The sequence below is a fragment of the Clytia hemisphaerica genome, unplaced genomic scaffold, assembly GCF_902728285.1.
Source record: "Clytia hemisphaerica strain Z4C2 unplaced genomic scaffold, Clytia hemisphaerica genome assembly, whole genome shotgun sequence".
Lineage (NCBI taxonomy): Eukaryota > Metazoa > Cnidaria > Hydrozoa > Leptothecata > Clytiidae > Clytia > Clytia hemisphaerica.
In genome coordinates, this window is record NW_027104558.1 from 161,788 (window position 1) to 188,674 (window position 26,887).

The window sequence follows — 26,887 nt, forward strand, 5'->3', positions numbered from 1 at the left end:
GAAAAATAATAAATATAAAACGTACAATTTTAAAACAATTCAAATATCATTAAGATTATTTGCTCATCTTCATTGTACTTTAAACAAACACTTTATTCTTTTATTATTTTTCTTATGAATGTTCTACTTGACATGCGTAAATGAAAAACAGAGAGTGGTTATTATGTGTTTAAAATAAAAAGGATTTGGTTGATGAGCGTAGTCAAATGATATGGACAATATACCTTTCGGATATTAGTTCCTACAGAGTAAACAAAGGATGGCATAAAATGCGGGAACATTTTATTTATCATATAGGCATCTACCTTATAAGAATCTAATCAATAACTCTTGAAACACGGTGATATACCTTTCGGTAATTAGTTCTTACAAAGTCTAAACAAGGGAATGTTTATTTTTTTTATAAGCATTTACTTTATAAGAATCTAATAAATAACTCTTGATAGACAGCCATATACCTTACGGTAATTAGTTTTTACAAAGTAAACAAGGGATGACACACAATTTGAGCACATTTATTTTTCGTAAAAGCATTTACTTTATAAGAATCTAATCAATAACTCTTGATATACAGCCATATACCTTTCGGTAATTAGTTTTTACAAAGTAAACAAGGGACGGCGCACAATTTGAGTATATTTACTTTTCTTATAAGCATTTACTTTATAAGAATCTAATCAATAACTCTTGAAACACGGTGATATACCCTTCGGTAATTAGTTTTTACAAAGTAAACAAGGGATGACGCACAATTTGAGCACATTTATTTTTCTTATAAGCATATACTTTATAAAAATCAAATCAATAACTTTTGATAGCTGGGGATATACTTTTAGGTAATTAGTTCTTACAAGGTAGACAGGGGACTACTGGTTGCAACAGTTTTAATATGGCTCAGCCTCGCTTATTCATCATAAAAAATGACCGTGTCCGCATCATTTCTCATGACTCGACCTAAACCTTTTTTCTAATCCACCTCGTAATTTTCTTAACAGCTTTTTCAGAGCCAGCATTTTAGCATACTTTTTGCAAATATTTGGCGAAATTTTCGACTTCAAGTCGTCTTGTTTAACCTTGAAAAAGTTCCAGTAGGGCTGTGAAAGTCATTTTCTGTTTTACAAATATTGGTCTTCTACTCTAGTCTCTATTGCCAGAAAAAGAAAGGTCTATTTACTGTTAATAGCCAAACTTAGACGTAAATATTGAGAATGAAACATCTTGGGTTTTGAGCGTTGTAGAAGTTCTAAAAGATCTTAACTACAAGCTAAACAAAAGCATATACATGGCTTTGATGACCAAAATATCATAAGAACATATTTAGACTTTTTGGACAACACACAATGTCTTAGGGAATTAAAGATCCTTCTAAGAATGTTTTTAGGCCAAATACTCAAAAAGAACATGCAAAGGCTTCAAAAGATTTATGTTCTTATAAAAAAACGTTCATCATCGATTCTTGCCAAACTGCGAATCTTTCAATATACAAATAAAGGCATTGCAGTAGCCAGGGAAAGAAAAACACTTAAATTCTGTTTTATTTTCTTGGCATTGCAAAGTTAAATCAGGGGTCAATTTCAGTTTTGAAAATGGACAGAACAAACATTTGGTCGAAACCGTGTGTGGTCAGAAGTAAACGGGCCTATGATTCAACACTCGTTTCTGAATCAATTTTTAAATGATACCATGATACCTTTCTTTTTATAGAAGTTGAAATGTCAAGAAAAAGTTATTCTTAAAAATGTAACAATACTACAAGAACGATCACAAATATTTTACTGTTGCAGAAGTGCTGCCGCTTAAAAGAGCATCAAGAACAAAAGGCGTTGATAAGTAAGTAAGCAAGTATATTCATCCGGTGGCTGTCGGCGGAGCCGGGAATGAGGGAGTCTATCCCCTTTTCTATTTGCGCTAGACCTGGGAGATCGTATGCTGAGGTGGAGCGCCACACCTACTCTCAGCTCCCGGTAACTTACCGCCTAGATCAGATTACCCAATCTAAGCTACTCATCCGCTGAGTTGGCGGTGACCATTCCATTTTATATCCAAACAGGGGGTGGACGAACAATTCTAGGGGGTGGTCAGAAAAGAATTTCCAGGGGTATAAAAAGTATTTTTTTCATTTTTCCAGGGGGTAGAAGGTTATTTCAAAATTTCCAGGGGGGGGGGGCAAAAGACTTATTTTAGTTCGTCCACCCTCACTTTTAAGATATGAAAAGAATGTTTCCGAGGGTTCTTTTGCAAATTTTGACATTTTCCAGGGGTATTCACACATTTCTAAAAATCTCTCTCCCCCTGTATGGAAATTTTATGGAGCAGCCCAATTGACGTGAGTGTTCGTGAGTGTTAAGCAAGAAGCACATGCCTTCACAGCGGCCAAATGATATTGTTACAGCGAAATTAGAAAATGTATGCATTCATCAACCAACCATGGATATATCTGTCGGTGACGAATTTATTGACGAGCCAGTTGAACAACGCTTCTCTCAAGATTGATGTACTTGAAACCGCCGAACAAGGCTCGATAAAAGTTCACCCTGGCGATGGATTAATATTTTTTTGTTTCTTGTCATTGTTGTTATTCTTTTTGTACTGTTTTAGGAATTAAAATTGTTAAAAACTTTAAATTAAAGTGACTTGTCATTATTTTTGTGGAGTTTCTGTACAGTTCTGTACCCAGTTTTGGTGACATCCAAGTAAAATTAAGGAAAGGAAAAGCGAATCCTTGAAATTTTCGCATCATTTCCGATTAGGGATTTAATCTAGTACCTTATTGGGTACTATAATACCAAAGATTTCCAAATTGGTACTTGATGCCTCTCTGCTTGGTGCTCAGCAATTAAGAGAAGGATCAAGGGTAAGTGGAGCAATACAGGGAGAAAAGGTGGCGCCCTCCCCTGCCTTTGGGTAGATAGCTATCGAAAGAGGAGCCTTCGAGTCGCCTCCGACTGCAGTCGCAGACTTACTTACTTACTTACTACTATAATACGAAACCCGTAGATGAGAAACTTTAGAGGACCCTTTGTTCATTTGAAACCACTACACGATAGACCACAATAATGGATTGTCTCTAAAACAAGTTGGTTTGTTTTATACTTTACAGAAAAGAGACTTTTCAGATGTTACAAAAATAATCTAAAGGTGCTTCAAAGTAAATATTCTTTTTTTTAATTTCCATCTCCAAGTCTACAACCGTCACCATAATATTTTGTACAAAATTCAAAATTCAAGACTGCAAGCGAATATAAGTGCTTTGAATTGAAGATGGGAAGTAGAGTTTTAACTCTGAAATCGCAATTCTTGTCAGAGTTTTAAATTCTGAAAACGTTAAAATATACAAAAATATTTCAGCAGCGATTGTAGATCGGTAAAAACATCGATTCAAATCTGGTATTCAATTAGTCAGGATTTAAAAAAGAAAAATACAGACCAACTGCTAGTGGCTTCAGTAGTCTGCCATCACCATAGAAACGAAAAACTTAAATTGAATAATACAACATGACGCCAAACATAAAATAATATAAATTTGACGTCAAATAGCTTTCTGAAAGAGATTTTAACTCAAGCATTTTTGCTAAATGTTTTTCATATTGAACATGTATTCAACGGAGACGGCAGCAGCGGTTGCCAAAAAAGTTGTGGTGGAATCGCAACCAATGGAGAATATAACAAAAATAGATGACAATAAGCCAATCAAATCGTCAAATGGAGAGCAAGGAGGAGCTCGACCCAGACCTCGACCGAAGCTGACGATAACAAAAGCTGAAATACACGAATTCGCACCGAAGAGCAGCGGACCCAATTCAAAGAACAAGCGTTCAAGAAACTTAACTTACGGACCATCTTATTCTGATTTAAAACAGGTTAGAATTATTGTTTTGACTTCTTTATAACTTTTCATGCACGGGTTTACCAAATATTCTTGCCTTAGGGTATCCAAACATCTACATTTTAGTCTAAAACTGCATCAAGGTGACAATTTTTTTCATTTTACTATTAAAGTTTAACTCAGAGACATCTTAAGAGTTTGTCTTAACTTAAGTATAGTATAGTTGTTTTTTATCTTCATTCGGGGATCTCGTTATATCTATCTATAGCGAAAAGAGTAAAATCTGATTCGCCTTCGGGGCAGAGGAATGGTTTAAGCTTGTTTTTACCAAGTTCTCTGACAAATAGATGAATGTAATGAATTGTATTGTAAAGTTGGGGCTTTGAGAATTTTGTACATTAGACAAAAATGATGTTTAGTTTCTTACTCTTTAATATGTCTAATTCCTAAAGACAATTTAATTCATCTTGATGCAAAAGGTTTAGTTTAATTTTAAATAGCTGTTTCGTTTGAGGTGAATTGAATTGTATTAATTATAATATGGCGTCTAATATCTTGCCCCGGGCTTAATATGTGAAATTCCTAAACACAATTTGATTCATCTTGGAAGCAAAAGGTTTGGTTTAATTTTAGACAGATGTTTTTGTTTGAGGTGAATTAAATGCGTTGTAGAATATCCCGGGCTTTGAGAATTTTGTACCTCAGACAAAATAGTGTCTAGCATCTTGCTTTGGATTTAATTTTCAAATCCTAAACACAATCTAATTCATCTTGGAAGCAAAAGGTTTGGTTTAATCTTAGACAGATGTTTTTGTTTGAGGTGAATGAAATTGTATTGTAAAATATACCGGGCTTTGACAATTTTGTACATCAGATAAATATGGTGTCTAATATCTTGCCCCGGGTTTAATTTTCAAATCCTAAACACAATTTAATTCATCTTGAAGCAAACTGTTTGGTTTAATTCTATACAGATGTGTCGTTTAAGGTGAATGAAATTGTGTTGTAGAATATAACGGGCTTTAAGAATTTTGTACATCAGATAAATATGATGTCTAATATCTTGCTCTGGGTTTAATCTTTGGGTTCTAAACATAATTTGAGGTGAATAATTTGTATTGTAGAATATACCGGGCTTTGACAATTTTGTACATCAGATAAATATGGTGTCTAATATCTTGCCCCGGGTTTAATTTTCAAATCCTAAACACAATTTAATTCATCTTGAAGCAAACTGTTTGGTTTAATTCTATACAGATGTGTCGTTTAAGGTGAATGAAATTGTATTGTAGAATATATCGGGCTTTGAGAATTTTGTACCTCAGAAAAAATTATGTATAGTATCTTTCTTTGGGTTTAATTTTCAAATCCTAAACATATCTGTGAAAGTCAAAACAAAAAAAGCAAGTGCGACAAGATTAGAAGCCATCGAGTCGTTTTTGAACTTAGTTGAACTTTTTCTTTAACACGAATGAAATTGTATTGTAGAATTTCGCCTTTGATTTGTTGTTCATAAGGTAAAAGAGACTCTGGTAGGTCATTTCCTGGCTGAAATCCTTAACATAATTTGATCCATATTTAAGCAAACGTTTTAGTTTTAGACATAGCCTTCGTTAAAATATGGATGAAATTGTATTGTAGAATTTGGGCTTTGACTTGTTGTTCATAAGGCAAAACAAACTCTGGTAGCTCATTTCTGGGTTGAAGTCCTTAACATAATTTGATCCATATTTAAGCAAACGTTTTAGTTATAGACATAGCCTTCGTTAAAATATGGATGAAATTGTGTTGTAGAATTAGGGCTTTGATTTGTTGTTCATAAGGCAAAAGAGAATCTGGTAGCTCATTTCTTGGCTGAAATCCTTAACATAATTTGATCCATATTTAAGCAAACGTTTTAGTTATAGACAAAGCCTTCGTTAAAATATGGATGAAATTGTATTGTAGAATTTGGGCTTTGACTTGTTGTTCATAAGGCAAAACAAACTCTGGTAGCTCATTTCTGGGTTGAAGTCCTTAACATAATTTGATCCATATTTAAGCAAACGTTTTAGTTATAGACATAGCCTTCGTTAAAATATGGATGAAATTGTGTTGTAGAATTAGGGCTTTGATTTGTTGTTCATAAGGCAAAAGAGACTCTGGTAGCTCATTTCTTGGCTGAAATCCTTAACATAATTTGATCCATATTTAAGCAAACGTTTTAGTTATAGACAAAGCCTTCGTTAAAATATGGAAGAAATTGTATTGTAGAATTTGGGCTTTGACTTGTTGTTCATAAGGCAAAACAAACTCTGGTAGCTCATTTCTGGGTTGAAGTCCTTAACATAATTTGATCCATATTTAAGCAAACGTTTTAGTTATAGACATAGCCTTCGTTAAAATATGGATGAAATTGTGTTGTAGAATTAGGGCTTTGATTTGTTGTTCATAAGGCAAAAGAGACTCTGGTAGCTCATTTCTTGGCTGAAATCCTTAACATAATTTGATCCATATTTAAGCAAACGTTTTAGTTATAGACAAAGCCTTCGTTAAAATATGGAAGAAATTGTATTGTAGAATTTGGGCTTTGATTTGTTGTTCATAAGGCAAAACAAACTCTGGTAGCTCATTTCTGAGTCGAAGTCCTTAACACGATTTGATCCATATTGAAGCAAACGTTTTAGTTATAGACAAAGCCTTCGTTAAAATATGGATGAAATTGTATTGTAGAATTTGGGCTTTGACTCGTAGTTCAAAAGGCAAAACGGACTTGAAGAACTTAACACAATTTGATCCATATTGAAGCAAACAGTTGAGTTTAGTTCTAGGTACAACCTTATCTTTGAACATGAATGAAATTGCATTGTAGAGGTTGGGCTTTGATTTGTTGTTTATCAGACAATATGGTTTTTGGTATATTACTTTAGGTTTCACTTTTAAGTCCCTAAACACAATTTGATTCATTTTGAAGCAAACGGCTTGGTTCAAGTTTAATCGTTGTTCATAAGGCAAAACAAACTCTGGTAGCTCATTTCTGGGTTGAACTTTTAAGTCCATAACACGATTTGATCCATGCTAAAGCAAACGGTTAGGTTTAGTTCTAGACACAGTTTATATTGAACATGAATGAAATTGTATTGTATATCATGGACTTTGATTCGTTGTTCAAAAGGCGATATGGTGTTTGGTATCTTGCTTTGGAGTTAACTTTCAACTCCTAAATGCATTTTGATCCACCTTGAAGCAAATGTTTGGATTCAATTCTGAACGCAAACTTTTCATTGAGATGAATGAAATTGTATTATGGAATTTGGGCTTTGATTTGTTGTTTAAAAGGCAGAACGGACTCTAGTAGCTCATTTCTGAGTAGAAGTCCTAAACACAATTCGATTCATTTTGAAGCAGAGAGGTGTGCTTAGTTCTAAGCACAACTTTTTCTTTAAGATGATTTTATATTGTAGACATTGGGCTTTGATTTGTTGTTTCAAAGGCAAACCGACTCTGGGTTGAACTTTTAAGACCTTAACATAATTTGATCCATATTGAAGCAACTAAAGGCAAAGCATTTCTGAAGATTTTTTTTTGGATTTAATTGTTAGTGTTGGTAGGCCGTGTATGCAAGCATTCTAGAATTTTGTAAATTCGAGTTAAGCGTTATGTTACCCTGACACTAGAGAAAGACCCGGTCAAAATTTTCAGCATTTATTGTTTGTCAATAAACAGTTTGGGAATTAAAATGTAGGTCCCGGCGAGAAATGTTCGAGGCTTTTTTACGCTCATGGTATTTGAGAAAAACCAAGAATTCTCTAAGATTCCCTAGCACTAAAGAAGTTTCTCAGTTGAAATCGGGACCTAGAGGTCGATTCGCAGCTTTTATTGGTTAACGATAGTAGTTGAGAGTTGACCTGTTTGTCTTGTTGAGGAAGAATTTGGGTTTTTAGCGTCTTTGGAAATTGCCAAAAGGTTTTAACTGAAAAGAGGGTTAGTTGCACAAATTAAAAATTTTTTTTTTGGTGATGGTTTTGCAGTCCAACAACAAAGCATTCTGTGACCTCGTTGGATCTTTGAGTATATTGTTTCGCTGGCACTAGAGAAGGTCTCGGTTGAATTTAGGACCTATAGGTCTAATCACAGTATTTATTTCAATAATAATTGGGAGTTTACTTGTAGGTCCTGGAGAGAATCGATCGAGAGTTTTTTGCTGTTATGGTATTTGCAGGTCTTAAAAAAATTATTACTTGCGTAATTATTAAAGTCAGTTTTTGTCTTTTCTATTAAACGCCCCTTCGAATAAACAACCCTTCGAATAAACAACCCTTCGAAGAAACACCTCATCCCCTATAGGAAACTATTTGAAACAAGTAGTTGTAAAAAATTAGATCTTTGCATCGAGTTTTCTTGTTTTCTTGGGATTACTAAAGGTTTTATTTGGAAATCGTGAAGACCTTACTGCACAATTTCAAAACCTTAGTGGGAATGACATCTGGAAAGGGTTGTTTTGAAAAAAACAACATAGCCATTTGCAGCTTTGCAGAACCGTGGGAGCAAAACACACTTTGTTAATTACTTGACGTACTGCAAAAATTAGTCTGGGGTGAACGTTATTTGTAAATTAAAGGTAAAAACCACTCAAAGGAAAAGTATAAAACTGTAGTAAGTAGATTTAAAACTAAAGCACAGTCCATTTTTCGTTTTTAGAAACTGGCTCTACAATGCCAAGAGAACAAAACACTGTTGGAGCTGTACCAAAGGGTTACGGCGAAAAATCGCGACCTCGAAGAAGAATCGCAATTGCTATTGGCTGCAAACAACCAGTCAATAGATCGGCTGAACACGATCACGGACGAGCGGCCGGACGCGGACAAAATTGATGATCTTCAGGTAAGGATAGTCGATTAATGTCCCTTTCAGCATTTTTATCAAAAAGTCTATTTATTACATGTTTTTTCCTTGCCTATAATCGTTCTTCCTTGGTAGTCGTAAGAAAACGGCGAAAAAAATACTATATATTGCTACTGTTGTAACCAAAAATCTTTAAGGGCTACTTAGACTACACAATATTTTGACGAACAATATTCGCCAATATGGTTTGCGGACCGTAAAGTACGAAGTAAACAACTGTTATATGTTATAAAAAGGAATTTTCTTTCTGTAAACAATCCCCCTTTATTGTTGGAATATTGCAAATCGAGCTGAGAATATACTGCCGACACCTTTTCAATATGTTGCCGACATTCAGCAATATATCATCAATATATTGCCTGACAATATATTGTGTAGTGTATGTATGTAGTCCTTTAGAACAATTAACCCAGCCAAAGGTTTTGAGAACGGACAAACCTGAAATAACGGACAAATTCCAGTTGAATCATTTCTGAATAAGCTACTAAAACATTTTTCCTTTTGATAACTACAGGTAAAAATTCTTGCTCAAGAAATGATCATGGGTGAGATGGAAGCCAGACATCTTTTGGATTCAGATGAAATCGAAAAAATGAAGAAAGAAATTTCCATCTGTCGAAAAACGATAGAAATTCTGAAGGCTGAACAACCGAATGAGGAACAAGAAGTTGTGTCACCAAAGGAGACCTTTTTTATGGAAGATCTCAAAGCGATGAGACAATCCGTCAAAGAAAAAGACGGGATTATTGGAGCAAAAGATCTAAGAATAACTGAGTTGGAGGCTCAGTTGGCTGAAGTCAAGAGACAAGCCCAGCTACAAGTGCACGAAGGCGGCCGTAAAGCACTTGGTTTAGCTGTGGTGATTGCAAATGCTACGAAAATGCACGAAGATGCTCTCTCTCGGAAGGTAAATATATCATAATATCATAATTTTCTTGAGCACGATATTAACATTTACCTCTTTTATTGTTCTGCTTATGATTATCAGTCAGCATTCTCACCTATGGAAAATTCATATCACTTTTACATTATAGGACTCATGTATCAAAAAGCTGAATGAGGACAACCAGCAACTGGGTTCATTCAAAGCCGACTTAGAAAGGACCAATGAGATTCTGGCCAAGGAAAAGCACCAGCTACAAGCTGAGAAAAGTAATTTGCAATGTCAATTGTCTAAAATGGAAGAGCAACTCTCAGAGAAGGATGAGATTATTGAGTTCCTCACTGCAGAAGCTCAGCGATACAAGAACAAAACAATGGGAAGGAGATTTAAGAATCTTTTCGGTTGTCGTAGCTCGAGGGCTGCACAAAACGAGGAACGAATTTCCTCTGTTCCCCGAAAACCTGAAAGCTCAAAAGCTTCTACACCGGGCGGAGTTAAGCCAAACGATGGCTCAAACGAGTCGCAAAAATCTGCTACATCATCCAACAGTGACAAGTTAAAGGCCATAAAAACTGAGGCTGTTTCTTCTAACACAGACGCCAAACGAAAAGCTGTTAAGGAAGCTTTTGCTATTGTCTCGGGTAAGACATGCACAATCAAACCAAAAAATTTATCTGGAGATGAGAACACCACTCCTGAAAGTGTGGTAATCGATAAAAACAAAGTTGATACGGGTGGGGTAGATACCACCCCTGAAAGTTTAAAAACAGATGCGAACATCACTTTCACTGCGGGCGTTGTAGATACTACAATTGAAGGTGTAGCAAACGATGCTAACACTGCTCCTAAAGACGTCGCGGGCGTTGTAGATGCCACCCCTGGTGTAGAAAACGATGTTAACGTTACTCCTAAAAACCTGGCAGGCGTTGAAGACGTCGTCCCTGGTGTAGCAAACGATGCTAGCATTAGTCCTAAAGACCTGGCAGGCGTTGCAGAAACAGCTCCCCAAGACTTGGAAGTCTCAACAGCAACTGCAAAATCACTCGTAAAGGTTGCTGCCAGTGAAGCAATAACCAAGACCGTATCTAGCGCTAAGTCTAGCACAAAATATGCTGCTGTAGCCGCTGCCAAAGCAACTGAGGCAGAAGGAGTGTCTAGCGAAGCAGTCCTTGGTAAAAAAGTATCTCACGAAATCACAACAAAGGTTTCAGTTGATAAACCCGTCGGCAGTAATGCAGGACCTACTAGCGAAATTGGCGTAACAGAGGTTGCCGTCATAGAAGCCGTTGCAAACATTACTGCTGCAGAAAAGCTACTCACAGAAAAAACAAAAGGCGTTGTTCTTTCAGAGGATGCTATTAGGACAGACGTCGAGCAAGAATCATTTGCGATAACTACTAAAGACACTGCTGACGCAATCGCGTTTTCTAAAGTTTCCACAGGAGCGCAAGATACACAAGAATTAAATGCGCCAGATACGAATACCGTGTCTGATAAGGAAGGACCTACAGTTCCAAAACGGGCAAAAGAAGCCGTTGCAGTTAAATTGGAAGCTACATTCTCGCAAGCACCAACTGTTGTTAAAGCAGCTGGTAATGAATTTATTGACCAGTCAGTCTCTGAGCCTTCCCCCCAAGACCACGACAGAAGTCTGGACACGAGCGCTAAATATGACTCGTCGAAAGTCGTCGATGGCGATGATCAATAATTTTTTTTATAATTTTCTTCTTTATGTATACTATCCAGCTCTCTTCTATTTAAACTTTTTGTCTACTTTTTTATGTTTTCTTATAAATAAAAATTTCAAAAAAAATTAAATAAAAATGAGTTAGTGTGACCCACCCAAATATTTTTGTCAGGCTGTTTGAAAGGATAGTTTGAAAGGTTTTTTCTGACTACAAGGTCGAAGTAACTAACAGAAATTAAAACGACAAGAAGATGCTGGTAGAATTTATGCTACTAAAGATCATATGATTTTCGATTTACTTTTCGATGAAAATAGTTGAACATTTTTCCAAGTCCAGACTAAACTATAATTTCAATATGGTAAACAAACAACACTTACCTTCTTGATGAGGTTGGTAGCGAGCATAAGAACATCAAGATCAGCGTGAAATGATTGTGAAGCAGCCATATATGCAATCCTCTGTAAAATCAAGCAAATGAATAAAGAAAGCTGTTCACACGTTTTTTAATAAGAACATCAAGAATTTTTAAAGTCTTCGGATGTTCTCAACTTTTTGAATGTTAAGTCTAAAAATGTTTCTGTTTTCACCATTTTGTAAATGTTTTTTGCTATTTTCTAAGAATTATTTCGGTCAACAAAGCCTTTTGTTCGTTTAGAGTTTGTTGTTATAAAAGACTTATAGATCATCAGCATATGAACCCCAATACCACAACCGGATTGGCAATCAAGATTACCAAGTTCAAACTGTGATAAATGGGCAAAGAGTACAATTTCTTTGGTGGCGTTAGAGTTGACAGGTATATGGTAAGTTCGCATATGATTGATAAAGCCCACATGTGTAAAAAATGTTCAAATCATAAGAATCCCAAGCAGAAAAGGAAAGAATTTCACAAAATGCAGTAAAAATTAAGCGAGGAAAAATATTAGCTTCTATTGAGCTATACTGACCTTGTGAATGAATTTGGCAGAGCTCATGACTTCAATGATATTGAAAGCAGCCCACGAAATGTTGTAACCAAGCATTTGAATCTAAAGAGAGATACAAAAATAACATTTAGTCTGCATCACAAAACCCTTGTGATGTTTCATTTGATGAGAATAAAGAAGAACTTCATCATCGAGTTCAAAAGTGTAAGCTCTGGTTTATATGGCCCACTTTTCACCAATTGTGAAATAAAATAGGCAGAGAGCTGTCTAAAGTCAAAGCATAAGCTTGATATCAAATGAATTAGATTATAGAAATAAGAATCTTCAAAGAAAAGATATTGACAATACTTACGTAAGATAGTTTGAGGACAGCGTTCGCTTTCAAACCCATATTTTCTTGCTTTAATTCCTGCTTAATTTCATCCAAACATTCCGTCACATACTTGGACTGAAAGTATAAAAAGACGAAAGATAGCGTTCCGCGTCGGATAAAAGTCAGTTGAAATTTGAACGACTTTCAATCCCAAAAAAGTTTATTTCGAAAAGATTAGAAAGATTTGGTATCGTAGGTATTTAAATTAATGTGCAGTTGAGGGATGGATGCGATGGGAAAGAAGAAGAAAGATGAAGATTTTAGACGTTTTTTTAGATTCACCGCAGAGTCCTGTGACGAGCACTGCCTTTGAATAGATTTCTCAAACCTTAGGCATTATTGAAAGTTTTCAATAAGTCTCTAGGTAAAAACCCCTATATTACATTGACGTACTCAAAAGACAAACAAATAGAAATTTTTAGACAAGTCTGCTTCATAATATATACATGCTTTAGGCATATTAGACACCTGAGGACACAAAAATTTCGAACCACAAACCTCATTTCCTTTGTTGTTACGCAGACCTCTCACGAGGTCGTTCAGATTCTTCTCAAACATAGTGCTCAACAAAACCAGTCAACTATTGATTTTTTTAATTTTCTTCTTGTTATCTATATTTTTACCCTGTGAAACAAAAAAACAAATAAAATAAAGAATTTCTGTTCTACTGACTGAATTTTTATAACTTTGAACATAATTTGAATGAGTGCTCGATAACTATGTAGAGCGGATTTATATAATCATTTCAAAATTTTGTTATAAAAAGAGCATTACTTCAAGTCGTGTCTGATGATTGCCGCAAGGCATGAAAATTGAAGAAATATACTTTTTTAACTTCGAAATTTTGAAATAGATTTATAACTTTGAATGTATGAGTGTATACTATCAGAGAGAGTTAGATTGAGATTCTCTGAAAAATTTAACATTAGTTAGAAAGTTAAAAAAACATTCTCAAGAACCCTGGGAAATACTATTTAAGGTGTCTCGAAAAAGTAAATATGAAAAACTACTACCCACCCCTCAGCTATTTCACTTGTTTTTATTTCTTGACAAAATAAAAAGAATTTAATAATAAAAGTAAAAAATAAATTGTTTTATAATGAACATAACAATCGTAAAATGTAGATAAATAGTTAATTTCTTTTCTAATTCGAAATAATTCGTTATTAAAGTCGAAAAAAATCAAAGGAATATAATTTCCCCATACGCACCTAACGCATTTCTTGAGAATTTTTGCAATACCCACATTAGTCTTTTACTCTTAAGGTATATGACATCGAAAAAGGCATCCATAAGAAAGGTCAATTTTGTAAATAATTTTGGATATGAAATTGAATAACAAAAATAATATATACTCTGGAACGCCAAAAAACTACCTAATTATAACGAGATTATTAATAATTCTGTAATTATTGCAATTTTCCATAATGCCTGATCAACGAGTTAGTCAGGTACAATTGACGGCGACGAAGGAACTTGACGGTAAATTGATGTGTGACGATCACAATTGTCTTTAGTTTCCATTGTTGATGAAAAGAAAATCTTTTGAAACGTATCATTTGAACTTCAAGGTTAATTTAAGTGAATTAGCTCTGGTTTAAACGGCCCATTTTTCACCCTGTCTATTCTATTGTGAATTAAAGTGGACAGAAAGTTGGCTGTCTAAAGTCGATGCATTGACCCCGTTTGATGTCGATACAATGACTTCTTCAATCTTTTTTAAACAAATATTTAAACTGCCAACTTTCTGGTCACTTTTTGCCAAATAGAATAGACAGGGCAGAAAGTCGGCCGTCTAAACTAGGGCTTATTACACTGCGTGCTTTCAAGGATTAACCTTATCAATCATAAAATCATTTGTTTATAAATTATACAATTATGCAATTCTCCTTGACTTCTTTAAAACATTTCATTAGCAATTTCTTTCATGATATTAGTTGAATTGTCCATGTCATCTTCGACTAGTTTGGAATTCAATGATATTCTTATGCTGAAAAAATAGAATTTTGAAAAGAAATCAGTGAAGATCTCTCTGTAGAGAAATACCTTTGTTTGCCCCAACCTCGTCCCCATGCATCCAATTTTTATCCCTTCATGAAAAATCAAAAGCTTAGAATTTCGAAGAAAATTTTTGACTCACACTTTCGCGGGAAATCTGTAAGCAATTAGCCTGCTGTAAGTAAAGGATTACGATTTTTGTGAGCACCCAGGTATTTATAGGTAATGTTTTTATGCTTACCTGGCAGGGGGTAAATATAATTCTAAATCATTCAAATAACGAGAACTTGTTAGTCCTACGCCTTTTTCGTGACACTGAAATGAAAAGAGAAAAAGAAAAATAACAACGACGTAATTCACCTGATAACAGAAAATCTCCAGCCGGGTCATACCAAAGATTCCCAAAATGGTACTTGATGCCTCCCTGCTTGCTGCTCAACAACTAAAGAGACGGATCAAGGGTAAGTGGGGAAATCCGTGGAAAGGAGTGGCGCCCTACCTTCGGGTAGACAGCTATACGAAAAGGGAGCCTTCGGGTCGCCCTCGACTGCGGTCGCAAAACTTACTTACTTACAGAAGATCTAATGAAAAGTGAACGGAGCAAAATTAAAAAGCGTGGTGTATAAAAGCCCAAGAAATTAATGATTTAATAAAGGACACAAAATACAAAAGTCAGGGGGAGCCCTAGGAAATAACTCTACGGTGGCCTGCGAATTTGTATAGCATTGTTATTTATTTATTTATAAATTAAATGCATTTATTTATAACCTCCAAAGTAAATGAACACACCAGTTAATAACTTCAACTTTTAACTACACGTTTTTTTTTTTAAGAAACACACTTTTAAGAAACATGAGGCTAAGAATGCCTAAAAACTAAGAAACATCTAAGAAACATGCTGAGGCTGAGAATGAGAAAACAACATTTACTAATTCAGTTTTTTTTAAGAACCTTCCAATCCAGCCTTCCATAAGGCTGATTACGTCAAAAAGTTTAGAAACATTTAAGGCTCAAAAGGCCGATTTCTTAAGAAATATTGAGGCTGCTTGGTAAAACTAGTTTCTTAAAAAAAAAAATACGTGTATTCTTGAAACTTATACACCTATCAACCGAATATTGATCTCGAGTTTCAAAAGGGGTCAATACATTGGCTTCATACATTTGGCGTCATTCGGCTATGGTAAGCTCGAAGAACACAGTCCATTGTCATGGGGCATGTTTAAAGGTATACAGAAGGAGACAATAATAATAAGGCTGATTGATGACGGGTTTGTGCGTCCCAAATATTTAAGCCTTGACGCTATAAAGTGAGGTAAAGTTTCGGGCTAAATCCATCTTTTTATAGCGAGACCTCTCAAAAGATTTTTGTACAGAATTGAGTTCCTGAGTGAGACTATTTTAAAATTCCTGATTTTTGTAACCCTTTTAGAGTCTCTACTTGCAATCAACTCATGTATATCAAGCACTTGCTCTATGTCTAGGTAATTGAGTTGCAAAATAACAAAATGAAGCTCCATAAATCTTCAGATTGAAAACCAACTTTGACCTTTGGTTTTCGTTAGCTTGCAGTGTTTCGTTTAAAACACTAATAAATAGCTCTGTAAAAAGCAGTGTTCTTACTTTATCAACATATTGGCTTAATTTGGTTTCGATGTCCTCTCTGGATAATTCTTCGGTGTCTTTCAAATAAAGGTGAACGATTGGAGACACTTCATCACCTTGTATATCAAATCCTTTGATTCTGAAAAACGACAACATTAGAAAAATTCATATGAAAAAGTCATGAATTTAAAGTTCACTGTGCATTTTAAATAATTGTAATTTTTCCCTGGTACCATATAATCATTTAATAATCAATTAATCATTGTTAAACAAATACTATCTGGTACTGAAAAAGAATTTCGATCGAAAGAAGCCGATATAGTTGTCTCTCTCTCTCTAATTCGATCTTCAAATTAAATTTGAATTATAGAGGGCAATTTGCACTATTTTTTATGTTTTAGTTAGAATTCTAAGACAATTTTCATTATAGAGGATCAAAATTAGAGAGAGCTGACTGTAGAACTTAAGGACAAGCTGGAGTTTTTACAAGCTCTTATTTGATTTGGTTGGTCGTTAACCAGTAATAAAACAATTTTGTTACTTTTTCTAGAGAACGGGTCATCTCTATCACTTCAAATGACCAATTAGTGAAGTATCTTGTAAAAACTCCAGCTCATCCCATAACTTAGAGGTTTTTAATTACAGGTAGGTGAATTGGAAAGAAGTGAAGAATCTGACACAATGTTGTACTCCAAATATAAAGAAGAACAATCAAAAAATTTGAAGATGCTATTTAAAAGTAATTCCAATGATACAAGTAAAACAATTAAAGATAAATTGTCAAAAATTCAAACCCTTCAATCTGTTTTCTGAAATATTTGCAGTTGTTTTCCAGTTTCTTGAACATGGCTGTAAAGGAAAAAGAAGTATTGCAGTATAAAATATCATCATCAATTTACATTCGAAACAGGAATCCCTGATTTGAGACGCGGACACCTTAACCACCTTGCCATCGTCCATCAAATAATCAATTTCACACCGCTGATTTAGCTTAATGATTGCATTATTAGTATGATCAAAGTATATGTCTAGTTAATAAAGTTTCTTTTAAGCAAAAAAAAAAACATTTCTAAGATTGAAAAGATGAAGGATGGAAATACTCTAATTCAATTTTCAAGGGAGAGAGAATCTTTTTCAGGTTAGAGAAGGATTTGAATGCCAGATAGAATTATATAACATTTTCCAGTTGAGAGGCAAATGTTAGAGTTCGAATTACAGAAGTTCGAATTAGAGACAGTTTACTGTTAAAAAAAAATACAACATACAGCTATCTTTTTCCATCAGTTCAATACCAGTTTGCGATGCCACGGCAAGAAGTGGAGGAAGTGACGCTGAGAAGCAGTATCCTTGGCCAGATAAGCGTTGGTGATCAATAACAAAGGATGGTCCAGCACAGAAACCACCCACACTTCCAAGTGAAAATTCAAGGGATACAGCCATCAAATCAATCTGGTCAAGCTATATTGAACAGAGAATGCTTTGAGTCTTTAGAGTTAAGCGAATAAATAAACAGCTCTTGGTGATTGATAGATAATCCAGCTTTAATAATCAGGCTGTTATAAGACGAGTGTTTGCTTGCCTTCATCCAACTGACACTAACCTTGTCCTTCTGAGCCAAATTTTTGTAATGAAACTTTTCAAATATAGCTTGGCTTTCTAAAAATCGAGTGATTCTGAATCGTAATTTTTATATGTGCCTTGAACCTGAATAAGACCTTGGTAAAAGTCAGTAAAAACTTACAGGTATGTCATAATGATCAGTAACACCACAGCCTCTCTTTCCAAGAACGCCAAAAGAATAGCTCTCGTCGATAAAAACACGAACTTTATATTTGTTTTTCAACTCAATCTGAAAAAAAGATTGTTTCAACACTTATAGACCTACACAAAAATGATAAAGGCATTTGAATTCTTATTTTCATGATGTAATCTTTTCTTTGATTGACACAATCGATTTAAAACATAAAGGCTGCCTTTAAAGTGGCATAATATTTGCATTCTGCAATGTTTCTCAGACATACAGCCCTGGAAAAATATTAAATAGTTACACATAACTTCAAATATCCATAAACCGTGAAAAAAAATTCTTTAATCCAATTATTTGTGACAGATTTACAGAAAAATTTCAATTTTATTGCCATTTTAAGGTCTACTTGGACTACACAATATATTGACGAACAATATTCGACAATATGGCTTGCGGACCGTAATGTACGATGTAAACAACTGGTACTCTATTATCAAAAGGAATTTTCTTTCTGTAAACAGTTACCCTATATTTTTGGAATATTACAAATCGAGCTGGCTATATATTGCGAACATCTTTCCATACAGTATATTGCCGGCACTCAATATAATTGCTTGACAATATAGTAAAGATAATATAATATAATAAAGAATGAAAAGCTTTCTTTTAATGTGAAACCCCATTTCAATACAACATCATGAATAATGAAAATAAAATAAAATTAATGTAAAATTGCCCTCGCAAAGAATCTCTTTTAGCGCAAAAATAATAGATATTATCTTGTTTATGCAGAAAATTTGAATAAAGAGGCCGCCGAATTTGATTTAATTTGATAAAAATTCTTACAATTTTGGGTAGTGGTGCAATATCTCCAGTGTTGATGTATAACCCTTCAATCACCAAAAATCTTCGCGTCACAACCGCCTTCTTAGGATTCTAATTAAGTAAAAATCAAGAAGTAATATTATAAAGAATGACCAATCTATAAGTGAAAAAGTCTCTAATCTAAACAACAAAGGGGTGTAATCAAATGTTATATCTCAGACTTTCCAGATGCCACCTTGACGTACATTTTGGAATTTCTTTCTCAGGAGTTTCAATTATCTATTCTAATTCTGTACTTCTAAAAAAAATATTTGACAAATTTGGCAGGGAATCTTTAATTTTTAATCACCATATGATATAATTTCCTCAAATAGCACTGTGGCGCTTTTTTTTAATTTTCAAGTTTTCTGGTACAGTGCTTTTTGGATAGCACTGCTCTATGTGGTGTAATACTTTCAGAAAAAGGCATTCATCAATAACTTTCTGATTGAGGTGGTGATTTCTCTTTAAAAAAGACTAGAGCTATACCAACCTCGTCCTAGACGACTTTCATGTACAAACAAACATACAGCTAGAGGGATAATAATTACTTTTTTATCTTTTTCTTGTTGTTCCTTCAGTTTTCCTTCAAGATCTTCCATATCATTGTGCTCAAACCAATATACTTTGCTTCGTGATGCACTAATACCTTTTTGAATGGCAAAGTTCACGCCTTTATCACTAAAGCAAGGAAAAATCAAGGGTTTTAGAATAACACATCAAATATACAGTTGTCATGGATATATTTTTTGTCCAAAACAGAGGATGGAATTTATACAACAAATCAGCTCATGTTCTTGAAATTTTGGGAGAACCTTGAATATGATGAAAAATAACCAACAAAAGTAACAAATTTAAAACAATCTATCTCTATACCAGAATATAACATCAGTTCTCTTGGAATATGCTGGAATGGCGCTTGAGATGGTGGAGAACCCATATGAATACAAGATGGCTTCCTCGGTCCCCAAATATTCTGCAATCTTCTTCTCAAGGTCAAGGTGGACATCTAAAAGATGATTTTTTATTTTAATCTCTCATGCTGACAAAGTAGAATTCTTTTTGCTTGCTTGATGTGGAAGAGGAGAAATCTGTTCTTTTCTATTGTATTAAAGGGACATTAAAGTAGTAAAATGTAAACATTGCGCGAACCACGAACAATTAAAATCACGTGTCCAAAACAAACTTGTAAAACAATTGAACAATCAAAATTAGCCATATTTGGTTTGATTTTTTATTTTGACATGTGACATTTGTTTTGATTTTGTATCCGCAGCATACAGTTTGTTTACAAATTTCGCAAGTACTGTTATGTCCCTTATGCTTATGTTCCCACTTTTGACGTCAATTTATAATAGCTTCTTTCAATCTTTTAATAAGCAAAAGTTTCACTACAACCTTCCTGCTGACTTTTGTCTATTCTAACAGTTAGAATAGGCAGGGCAGAATATTGGCGGTCTGAATAAGTGCCTATTCATGACGAAGTCTCTCAGAACAAAGGATTCCATGAAAAGTATTCTTTATACAATAATTCTAAGTCTTAAAATACTATTCTTTTAATAATCTGTTTTAATCATACTTTCATAATAAATGTCACAATGAATTTTCCTAACGACGGGCAACTTTGTGCAGTGTAGACACGTCGTCATGCAAAAAGAACCAATTGCATTGCACAAAAAGCCGTGTAGCCCGCTTTGAAAAAGTAACTGGTTAATAATAGCAGATAAATCATGAAACTTTATTTACCAACAGTTCCATAAAATCCTCTTGGACCACAAGAACCAACGCCATAATTTCTTAAAGTTGTGATTGCAGCTTTCTTAAATATAAAATAAGATCATTTTGTTAAAAAAGTACTATTATTCAAATTTCTTTTTTCTGAAAAGACTAAACAGTTTTTTTTCAATATTCAAATTCGAATTTAATAATGCTATTTTTGATAGGGAAGATTCATACAATGATATATGATTGCTTTGAGATGAGTTATGTTATAAATTAGCTATTCCAGACATAGTCTGTCCCCCCTAAGTTTAGTACGCGAGAGGTCCAGGGTGGTCCAGAAAATAAAAAATTGCAGGGGGTCTTGCTTTTAGAGTGCAAAAGTTTCAGGGTGGGTCCTTATAAAATTTGAGAAAAAAATCCAGGGGGTCGTCTTTCCCCAAAAAGGCCTCCTCAACATAGGGGGTATAAACTTTTTCTTGAACTAGCCTGATAATGTTCGAATTTGAAGAGAATTTGAAGAGTTAGCCTTACCTCCACTTCTTCATTTCCAACAAAGCCAAGGAAATTCATGGTGCACAAGTTCAGACAGTCATTACCATTAATGTTGATCCTATAGCTTGGCTTTCTAAAAGTCAAGAACGTATTGAATATTTGAATAAATCAATATACCTTTTGCGAGAAGAGGTCAAAATAAAAAATGACATAGTTTCAAATTCAATCCCTCTATAAGGTGCCTTGGTTTGGATAGAAATTTTTTCTAGTTATTTCTTTTCATTTTCTTATCAAAAGCAACAGATAATAGCATCATGTGAATCTAAAAGAAATAAACTGCAAAAGTCAATTTGATACCCTGTTTTTTCGTCTTTTTTCGCTCTTTTTGAAAAAAGATTTTTTACTCTTTTTGTCATAACTTTTGGTCTAATGAAGCAATTTTAAAGTTTGATATACCAAAATTTAAGTTAAACCCTCTCCCAAACGATTTCGAAAAAATCAAGCTAATATATTTTTTCACTTTTTCGCAATTTTAAATCAAACAGGGGGAAGTTTTTTCAGAGACACCCGGTAGAATTTAATGGAAGTAATGTATAATTTTAAATTTCGATTTATATATCTATTGGAACGGAGAAACCAATTAAGAAACGCATCGATGTTTAACGGTGAAAGAAAAATAATATCGACACTTTAATCAATCATTCAGAGAAAATTAAAACTGAGAAAATCTCAAAAAACCGCTTTTTTCGGGACATTTCCGGTTCTAGCGGCCGGAAAATTTTTTTTTTCGAAAATTGGGCTCTGTCACATTTTGGGCATTGCCATTTTACATCATTGTGCAAAAAATCATGAAAATCTGTCGAGTATAAGTTGAAAAAATGAAGGAAAACCGTTTTATGCCGGTTTTCGGCTGTTCCGGCGATTTTTAAGGAGTTCCGGATTCAAAGGATGATTTTTTTGGAAATCAAACGATGCTAAATTTTGGGCATCATCATAAAGAACATTTTTCTGTAAAGAAACAATTAAATAAGTTGAAAAAATGTGACGGAAATGTGAAAAAAACGACGATTTCCGGCACATTTCCGGTTCTACAGACCGGAAAAAAATTTTTTTCGGCAAACGGTTTTCGACACCTTTTCGGCAGTACTAATGTGCATCTATGTGCAAAAAATCGCAAAAAAACTAATGATAAAATCTCGAGAAAATCTCAAAAAACCGCTTTTTTCGGGACATTTCCGGTTCTACCGGCCGGAAAAAATTTTTTTTCGAAAATTGGGCTCTGTCACATTTTGGGCATTGCCATTTTACATCATTGTGCAAAAAATCATGAAAATCTGTCGAGTATAAGTTGAAAAAATGAAGGAAAACCGTTTAACGCCGGTTTTCGCCTGTTCCGGCGATTTTTAAGGAGTTCCGGATTCAAAGGATGATTTTTTTGGAAATCAAACAATGCTAAGTTTTGGGCATCATCATAAAGAACATTTTTCTGTAAAGAAAAAATTAAATAAGTTGAAAAAATGTGACGGAAATGTGAAAAAAACGACGATTTCCGGCACATTTCCGGTTCTACAGACCGGAAAAAAATTTTTTTCGGCAAACGGTTTTCAACACCTTTTCGGCAGTACTAATGTGCATCTATGTGCAAAAAATCGCAAAAAACTAATGATAAAATCTCGAGAAAATCTCAAAAAACCGCTTTTTTCGGGACATTTCCGGTTCTACCGGCCGGAAAAATTTTTTTTTCGAAAATCGGGCTCCGTCACATTCGAGGGTTTATAGTAATGCACCTTTGTGCAAAAAATCAGAAAAATTGAATGAGCCAATCTCGAGAAAAGTTGGTAACTAACTAACTAACTAACTAACTAACTAACGAACACGGGTTAATTTATAGGACCTCCACCCCACCGGGGTAGGTCCAAAAATGATAAAATAAAAATGACAAAATGAAATACCCTTTGACTAGTCTTGGTTTGGTGACGTATTCAGGAATTTTGGAATCTGCAGGGACCAAAGGTTCTGGTTCCCAGTCTGCTATCAATTTCTCTTCTTCCTGAAAAAGTGTTTTTCCTTTTAAAGCTAGGTATAAAACGATATTCAAATCAAGATCCAAATCAAATCTTAATTGAAAAAGAATTAAAACGAATGGTCTAGATTTCTGATAGAAAAAAGAAATATCTTGCATTGCATTTACAAGATCAGCAAACATCTTTGTATAGATTGGCTTTGTTTATATTTACTACAAAATTATTACATTAGCTTAAACACATTGGCAATGGCGAACAAAGCCTGAATATTAAACCTACATGAAATGGTATGATCAGAATTAATGACCCATATGGCAAATTAATCATCATAGATCTCATCTTGATCCACTTTTCTATTCTATTCCTGATTGATAGACTTGGGATTGTCATGTTGAGTGCCACAGCTTCCAGTTACTTACTGCTCAGATCAGATTAACAAACCTTAAGCTACTCATTTGAAAACTACTTTTACCTCTTTTGTTAGTTCCAATTTAGTCTCTTTTGGATTATAGCTTTTCCCAGTCAAAAGCCGAACAATCCATAGTACCAATAAGACCTCTAAGATGAAGTGAAAGAAAGGTACCTATAAAAAAAAAGAAATATATAAATAATGCGCCCTATTCATTTTTATAATGAAATTGAAATCCATTTCAAACTAGAATTGAATTCTTTAGCCCTGTCAGTGCTGCAAATAGGGAAACTTCAGTTGGCCGGTAATTTTTTGAGTGTAACGAGCAGGGGGTCTGGCGGAACCACCTTTGTAGTCTGTTATTACAGATTGACTTATTGGATTATTAGATTGGCTAAACACCTATTTCAATTGAAAAATTGTTCCTCTTAATTAGAAGGGCTATTAAGTATTTATCTGAGCCTCTAATCTTCAAATTTTAACCGGACAAAACGAGAAACTGAGCTTCAGAATGGCCGGTAGAAACTACAAAATGACCGGTAATTACCGGTCACCGGCCGTTATTTGCAGCACTGCCTGTGTATTTCATTCTGGAGGAAAGGATGCATTCCAAGAAAGGACAACTCATCATTCCAAACGAAATAGCGTCAAGATTTATTAAAGCCTGAAAGAAAATGGCAGAAAATTAAATCAACATTGAAAAGAAAACTAAATAGAAAAAAAACTTAAATCTTACATGTAATGTTGATTCAACATAATCTGCACCCTCAATGATAATCATTGATATTGATTGAATCCAGGTTGATGTAGTCACTGTTTCTGCCATAATTGTAACTAAATTATTATTATTCCTAGAAAATCATATGATATATCTAAAAAACATTTCAAACAAAAGACCAAAAACTACCTCTACCACTTTTTTTATACATAATTAAGTAAGCCCATTTTCACTATATATAAAATACAAGACTTTATAAAACACTTTATTTATAAATAACAATAATAAACACTAAAATTATTCTAAAAGGCTAAAAGGAAAAGGGGATGCTAATTGTTTCCCAGCTTCAGTTAGGAAAACTATCCAGGATCCTGCCATTCTATAAGACAGCAAAAACTAAATGAAACAACTTATAAACAGTTTTCCAACAAAAACAACAAAAACAACAAAAAACATTGCTACTTCCCAAAGCCGGAGACCAAAACAAATTATCTTCAAAAATAATGGCACCCTTTTGGATCTATTGTTAAAACCATCTAAAATGGTTTACGGAAAGACAAAGGCGCTTGCTGCTTCGAGGGTAGTAACACCAAAACGGCAGAAATGATCTTCCAACAGAAGGCGAGCTAGTTGACATGCGAGTTACCTCATGCACTCCACCACATCGCGCAACAAACGGTGTTTTAGTAAATATCAATAATCATAAGAATATCTTATGTGCTTAACTTCAGTAAACTTTGAGTGCTTAAAATTGAAGATGAAGAAGGAGAAAGATAAAAAATGCGCTGGTAAGTTTTGATAAAAAGGTTCTATAATTGTCAAAAGTTTGAGAAAATTAAATTCAAATCTAAATAAAATGAGCATTCCAGCAAAACGCACCATGTATATGGAACATTCTTAATTAGTTGTTTTGGCAAACGCGAAAGTCTTTTGAATAACTAATTACTCCACAGCAGTTACCTAGAGACAAGATAATTCATCATCAGTTAGGGAAACCATCCAGGATCCTGCCATTCTATAAGCCAGCAAAAACCAAATGACACTTGTAAACTTAAGTTTCTTACCATTTTCCATCCAAAACAACCAAAAACATTTACTTTCCAAAGCCAGAGACCAAAACAAATTATCTTCCAAGATTATGGCGCCCTTTTGGATCTATTGTTGAGGCCATCTAAAATGGTGGAAAGAGTTGCGGAAAGACAAAGGCGCTCGATGCGTCGAGGGTGGTAACGCCAAAACGCCCAATATGATCTTCCAACAGAAGGCGAGTTAGTTGCCACGCGAGTTACGTCATGCACTCCACCGCAGCGCATAACGAAGCGTGTTTAAATGAATATCATTAATTATAAGAATATTTTATGTACTTACTTTCAGTAAACTTTGAGTGCTTCATTAAAGATGAAGAAGGTGAGAAGATAAAAAATGCACTGGATAATTTTCATTGTAACAGTCAATCATCGCTGAAAGTTTGAAAAAGTTTTTCCGACGCAAAAGAAAATGTCAGCCAATTAAAAGCACAGTGTGCTTATACTTACTATGTTTGCTACATCATCTAGGCTAAAAAAAGTGCAAAAAGACACGAACGCCATTTTTTAATGAGTGACGTTTTGATGTTTTTGATTGCGGCTGCCTACAGGAACTCGCCAAATGTTCCTAACTGAAAATGTTTTTATTAGCTGAGGAAAAGTAATGTATGGAGTAATTAGTTTTCAAAAGACTGTCGCTAATTAAGGATAAAGGAAATATTTTCTCTCGAAATGGTCTCCCTAAACACATTCGAAGATTAGTTTTCTTGGATTCAAATTGAGTTTTTGAAAGAAAATTTTAAGTTTATTATTATATTTTACAAGAAAGAAGTAAAAGATCGAATTTAACGATATAAGTCTCCTTTATTCTTTTTTAAACCCATTAAAAGGATAGATAGTTAGAGTTTACTAAGTTTAAATTTAACAGTTAGTTTTGAGAGGACTTTTAAGGAATTCACTTATTTTGGTCATTGATAGGATTCTATAAATTCATTCAATTTTAACAGTTTTAAAGTGCTAGTTAAGATAAAACTTTAAGATAGAACTGTTTTATTTTTTATTGGCAGTTACATCAAAATGCCTCGAAAATGTTAATATGAAAATTGCGTAATCAGAGAACGTATGTCTCGCTCATTATAAAAAGGCCGAGACAAACTTTCAATAATTGGATTGTAACATCGAGTTAAGTCTCTTTTGTTAAGTCACCAGGGGGTAAATAAAAGAGACCTTGATACATTTATTGTTCATTTCAACTTGACGATTCGTTTAAAACTCAGCCTCCTAAATATTTGGGGTAGGTAAAATATACGTACAAAGAAATTCATACTTTTCCAACTCGGCGAATCTTTAAAAAAGGAAGCGAACAATAAAATATAATTACCCTTTCCAAATAAACCTCTTCGGTGGCGAGCGTAGTCTACTCTGACGTAATTGTAAAATTTATGTGATGGGAGTTTGACATAGTAATGTAATGTTGTTTGGGGAATTATGAAGTTCTCTGGAATCTTGATTGCATTTATTCAGGTTGATTTTTTATGACTTCTAATGGTACTTTTTCTAACGAGTTTGATTACTCTGTTCTCACACTTATGTCTTTGTTTTCGCGTCCTTTTTCGTGATTACTTTTATTTATATTTTTAAAGACAGGTAAGAAGGCATATTGATGTAACTGATTGGATCAATCGAAATGGGGGATTTGAAAAATT

General features: G+C 34.2%; 3 protein-coding genes across 9 annotated transcripts in view; 1 reads left to right on the forward strand and 2 right to left on the reverse strand.

The window, feature by feature from the left end:
- Positions 1 to 13,206, reverse strand: part of LOC136822980 (AP-3 complex subunit delta-1-like) — an 81,984-nt gene extending 68,778 nt beyond the window's left edge. For all 7 annotated transcript variants that reach the window (XM_067079290.1, XM_067079289.1, XM_067079288.1 and 4 more), the window contains exons 1-4: positions 13,079 to 13,206; positions 12,560 to 12,655; positions 12,229 to 12,309; positions 11,659 to 11,739 (exon numbers count right to left, since the gene is read on the reverse strand). In XM_067079290.1, coding sequence (XP_066935391.1) covers positions 11,659 to 11,739; positions 12,229 to 12,309; positions 12,560 to 12,655; positions 13,079 to 13,138 — 318 coding nt within the window. In that variant the 5' untranslated portion in view covers positions 13,139 to 13,206. The remainder of the gene's footprint in view (positions 1 to 11,658; positions 11,740 to 12,228; positions 12,310 to 12,559; positions 12,656 to 13,078) is intronic.
- Positions 3,594 to 11,334, forward strand: LOC136822987 (enolase-phosphatase E1-like). Its single transcript, XM_067079295.1, has 4 exons — positions 3,594 to 3,860; positions 8,507 to 8,689; positions 9,225 to 9,617; positions 9,745 to 11,334. Exons 1-4 carry the CDS (start codon positions 3,594 to 3,596, stop codon positions 11,299 to 11,301), a joined length of 2,400 nt encoding a protein of 799 aa, XP_066935396.1. The 3' UTR covers positions 11,302 to 11,334.
- A 627-nt stretch (positions 13,207 to 13,833) lies between the features above and the next one.
- On the reverse strand, positions 13,834 to 24,306 carry LOC136822995 (serine palmitoyltransferase 1-like). The gene is made up of 14 exons (XM_067079303.1): positions 24,175 to 24,306; positions 23,502 to 23,612; positions 22,958 to 23,055; positions 21,045 to 21,138; positions 20,538 to 20,610; positions 19,668 to 19,800; positions 19,343 to 19,472; positions 18,774 to 18,863; positions 17,922 to 18,029; positions 17,446 to 17,638; positions 16,975 to 17,029; positions 16,199 to 16,319; positions 14,820 to 14,893; positions 13,834 to 14,570 (listed from the first exon to the last, which is right to left on the reverse strand). The coding sequence occupies exons 1-14, from the start codon at positions 24,262 to 24,264 to the stop codon at positions 14,480 to 14,482; spliced, it is 1,461 nt and encodes a 486-aa protein (XP_066935404.1). The 5' UTR covers positions 24,265 to 24,306; the 3' UTR covers positions 13,834 to 14,479.
- Positions 24,307 to 26,887: the final 2,581 nt, after the last annotated feature.

Coding starts and splice junctions, on each gene's coding strand:
- LOC136822987 (XM_067079295.1), top strand. CDS start 3,594: ATGTATTCAACGGAGACGGCAGCAGCGGTTGCCAAAAAAGTTGTGGTG. Junction 3,861..8,506: donor CTTATTCTGATTTAAAACAG/GTTAGAATTATT, acceptor TTTCGTTTTTAG/AAACTGGCTCTACAATGCCA. Junction 8,690..9,224: donor ACAAAATTGATGATCTTCAG/GTAAGGATAGTC, acceptor TGATAACTACAG/GTAAAAATTCTTGCTCAAGA.
- LOC136822995 (XM_067079303.1), bottom strand. CDS start 24,264: ATGGCAGAAACAGTGACTACATCAACCTGGATTCAATCAATATCAATG. Junction 18,864..19,342: donor AACAAGAAAAAGATAAAAAA/GTAATTATTATC, acceptor TTACTTAATTAG/AATCCTAAGAAGGCGGTTGT. Junction 16,320..16,974: donor TTCAGAAAACAGATTGAAGG/GTTTGAATTTTT, acceptor GTCGTTTTTCAG/AATCAAAGGATTTGATATAC.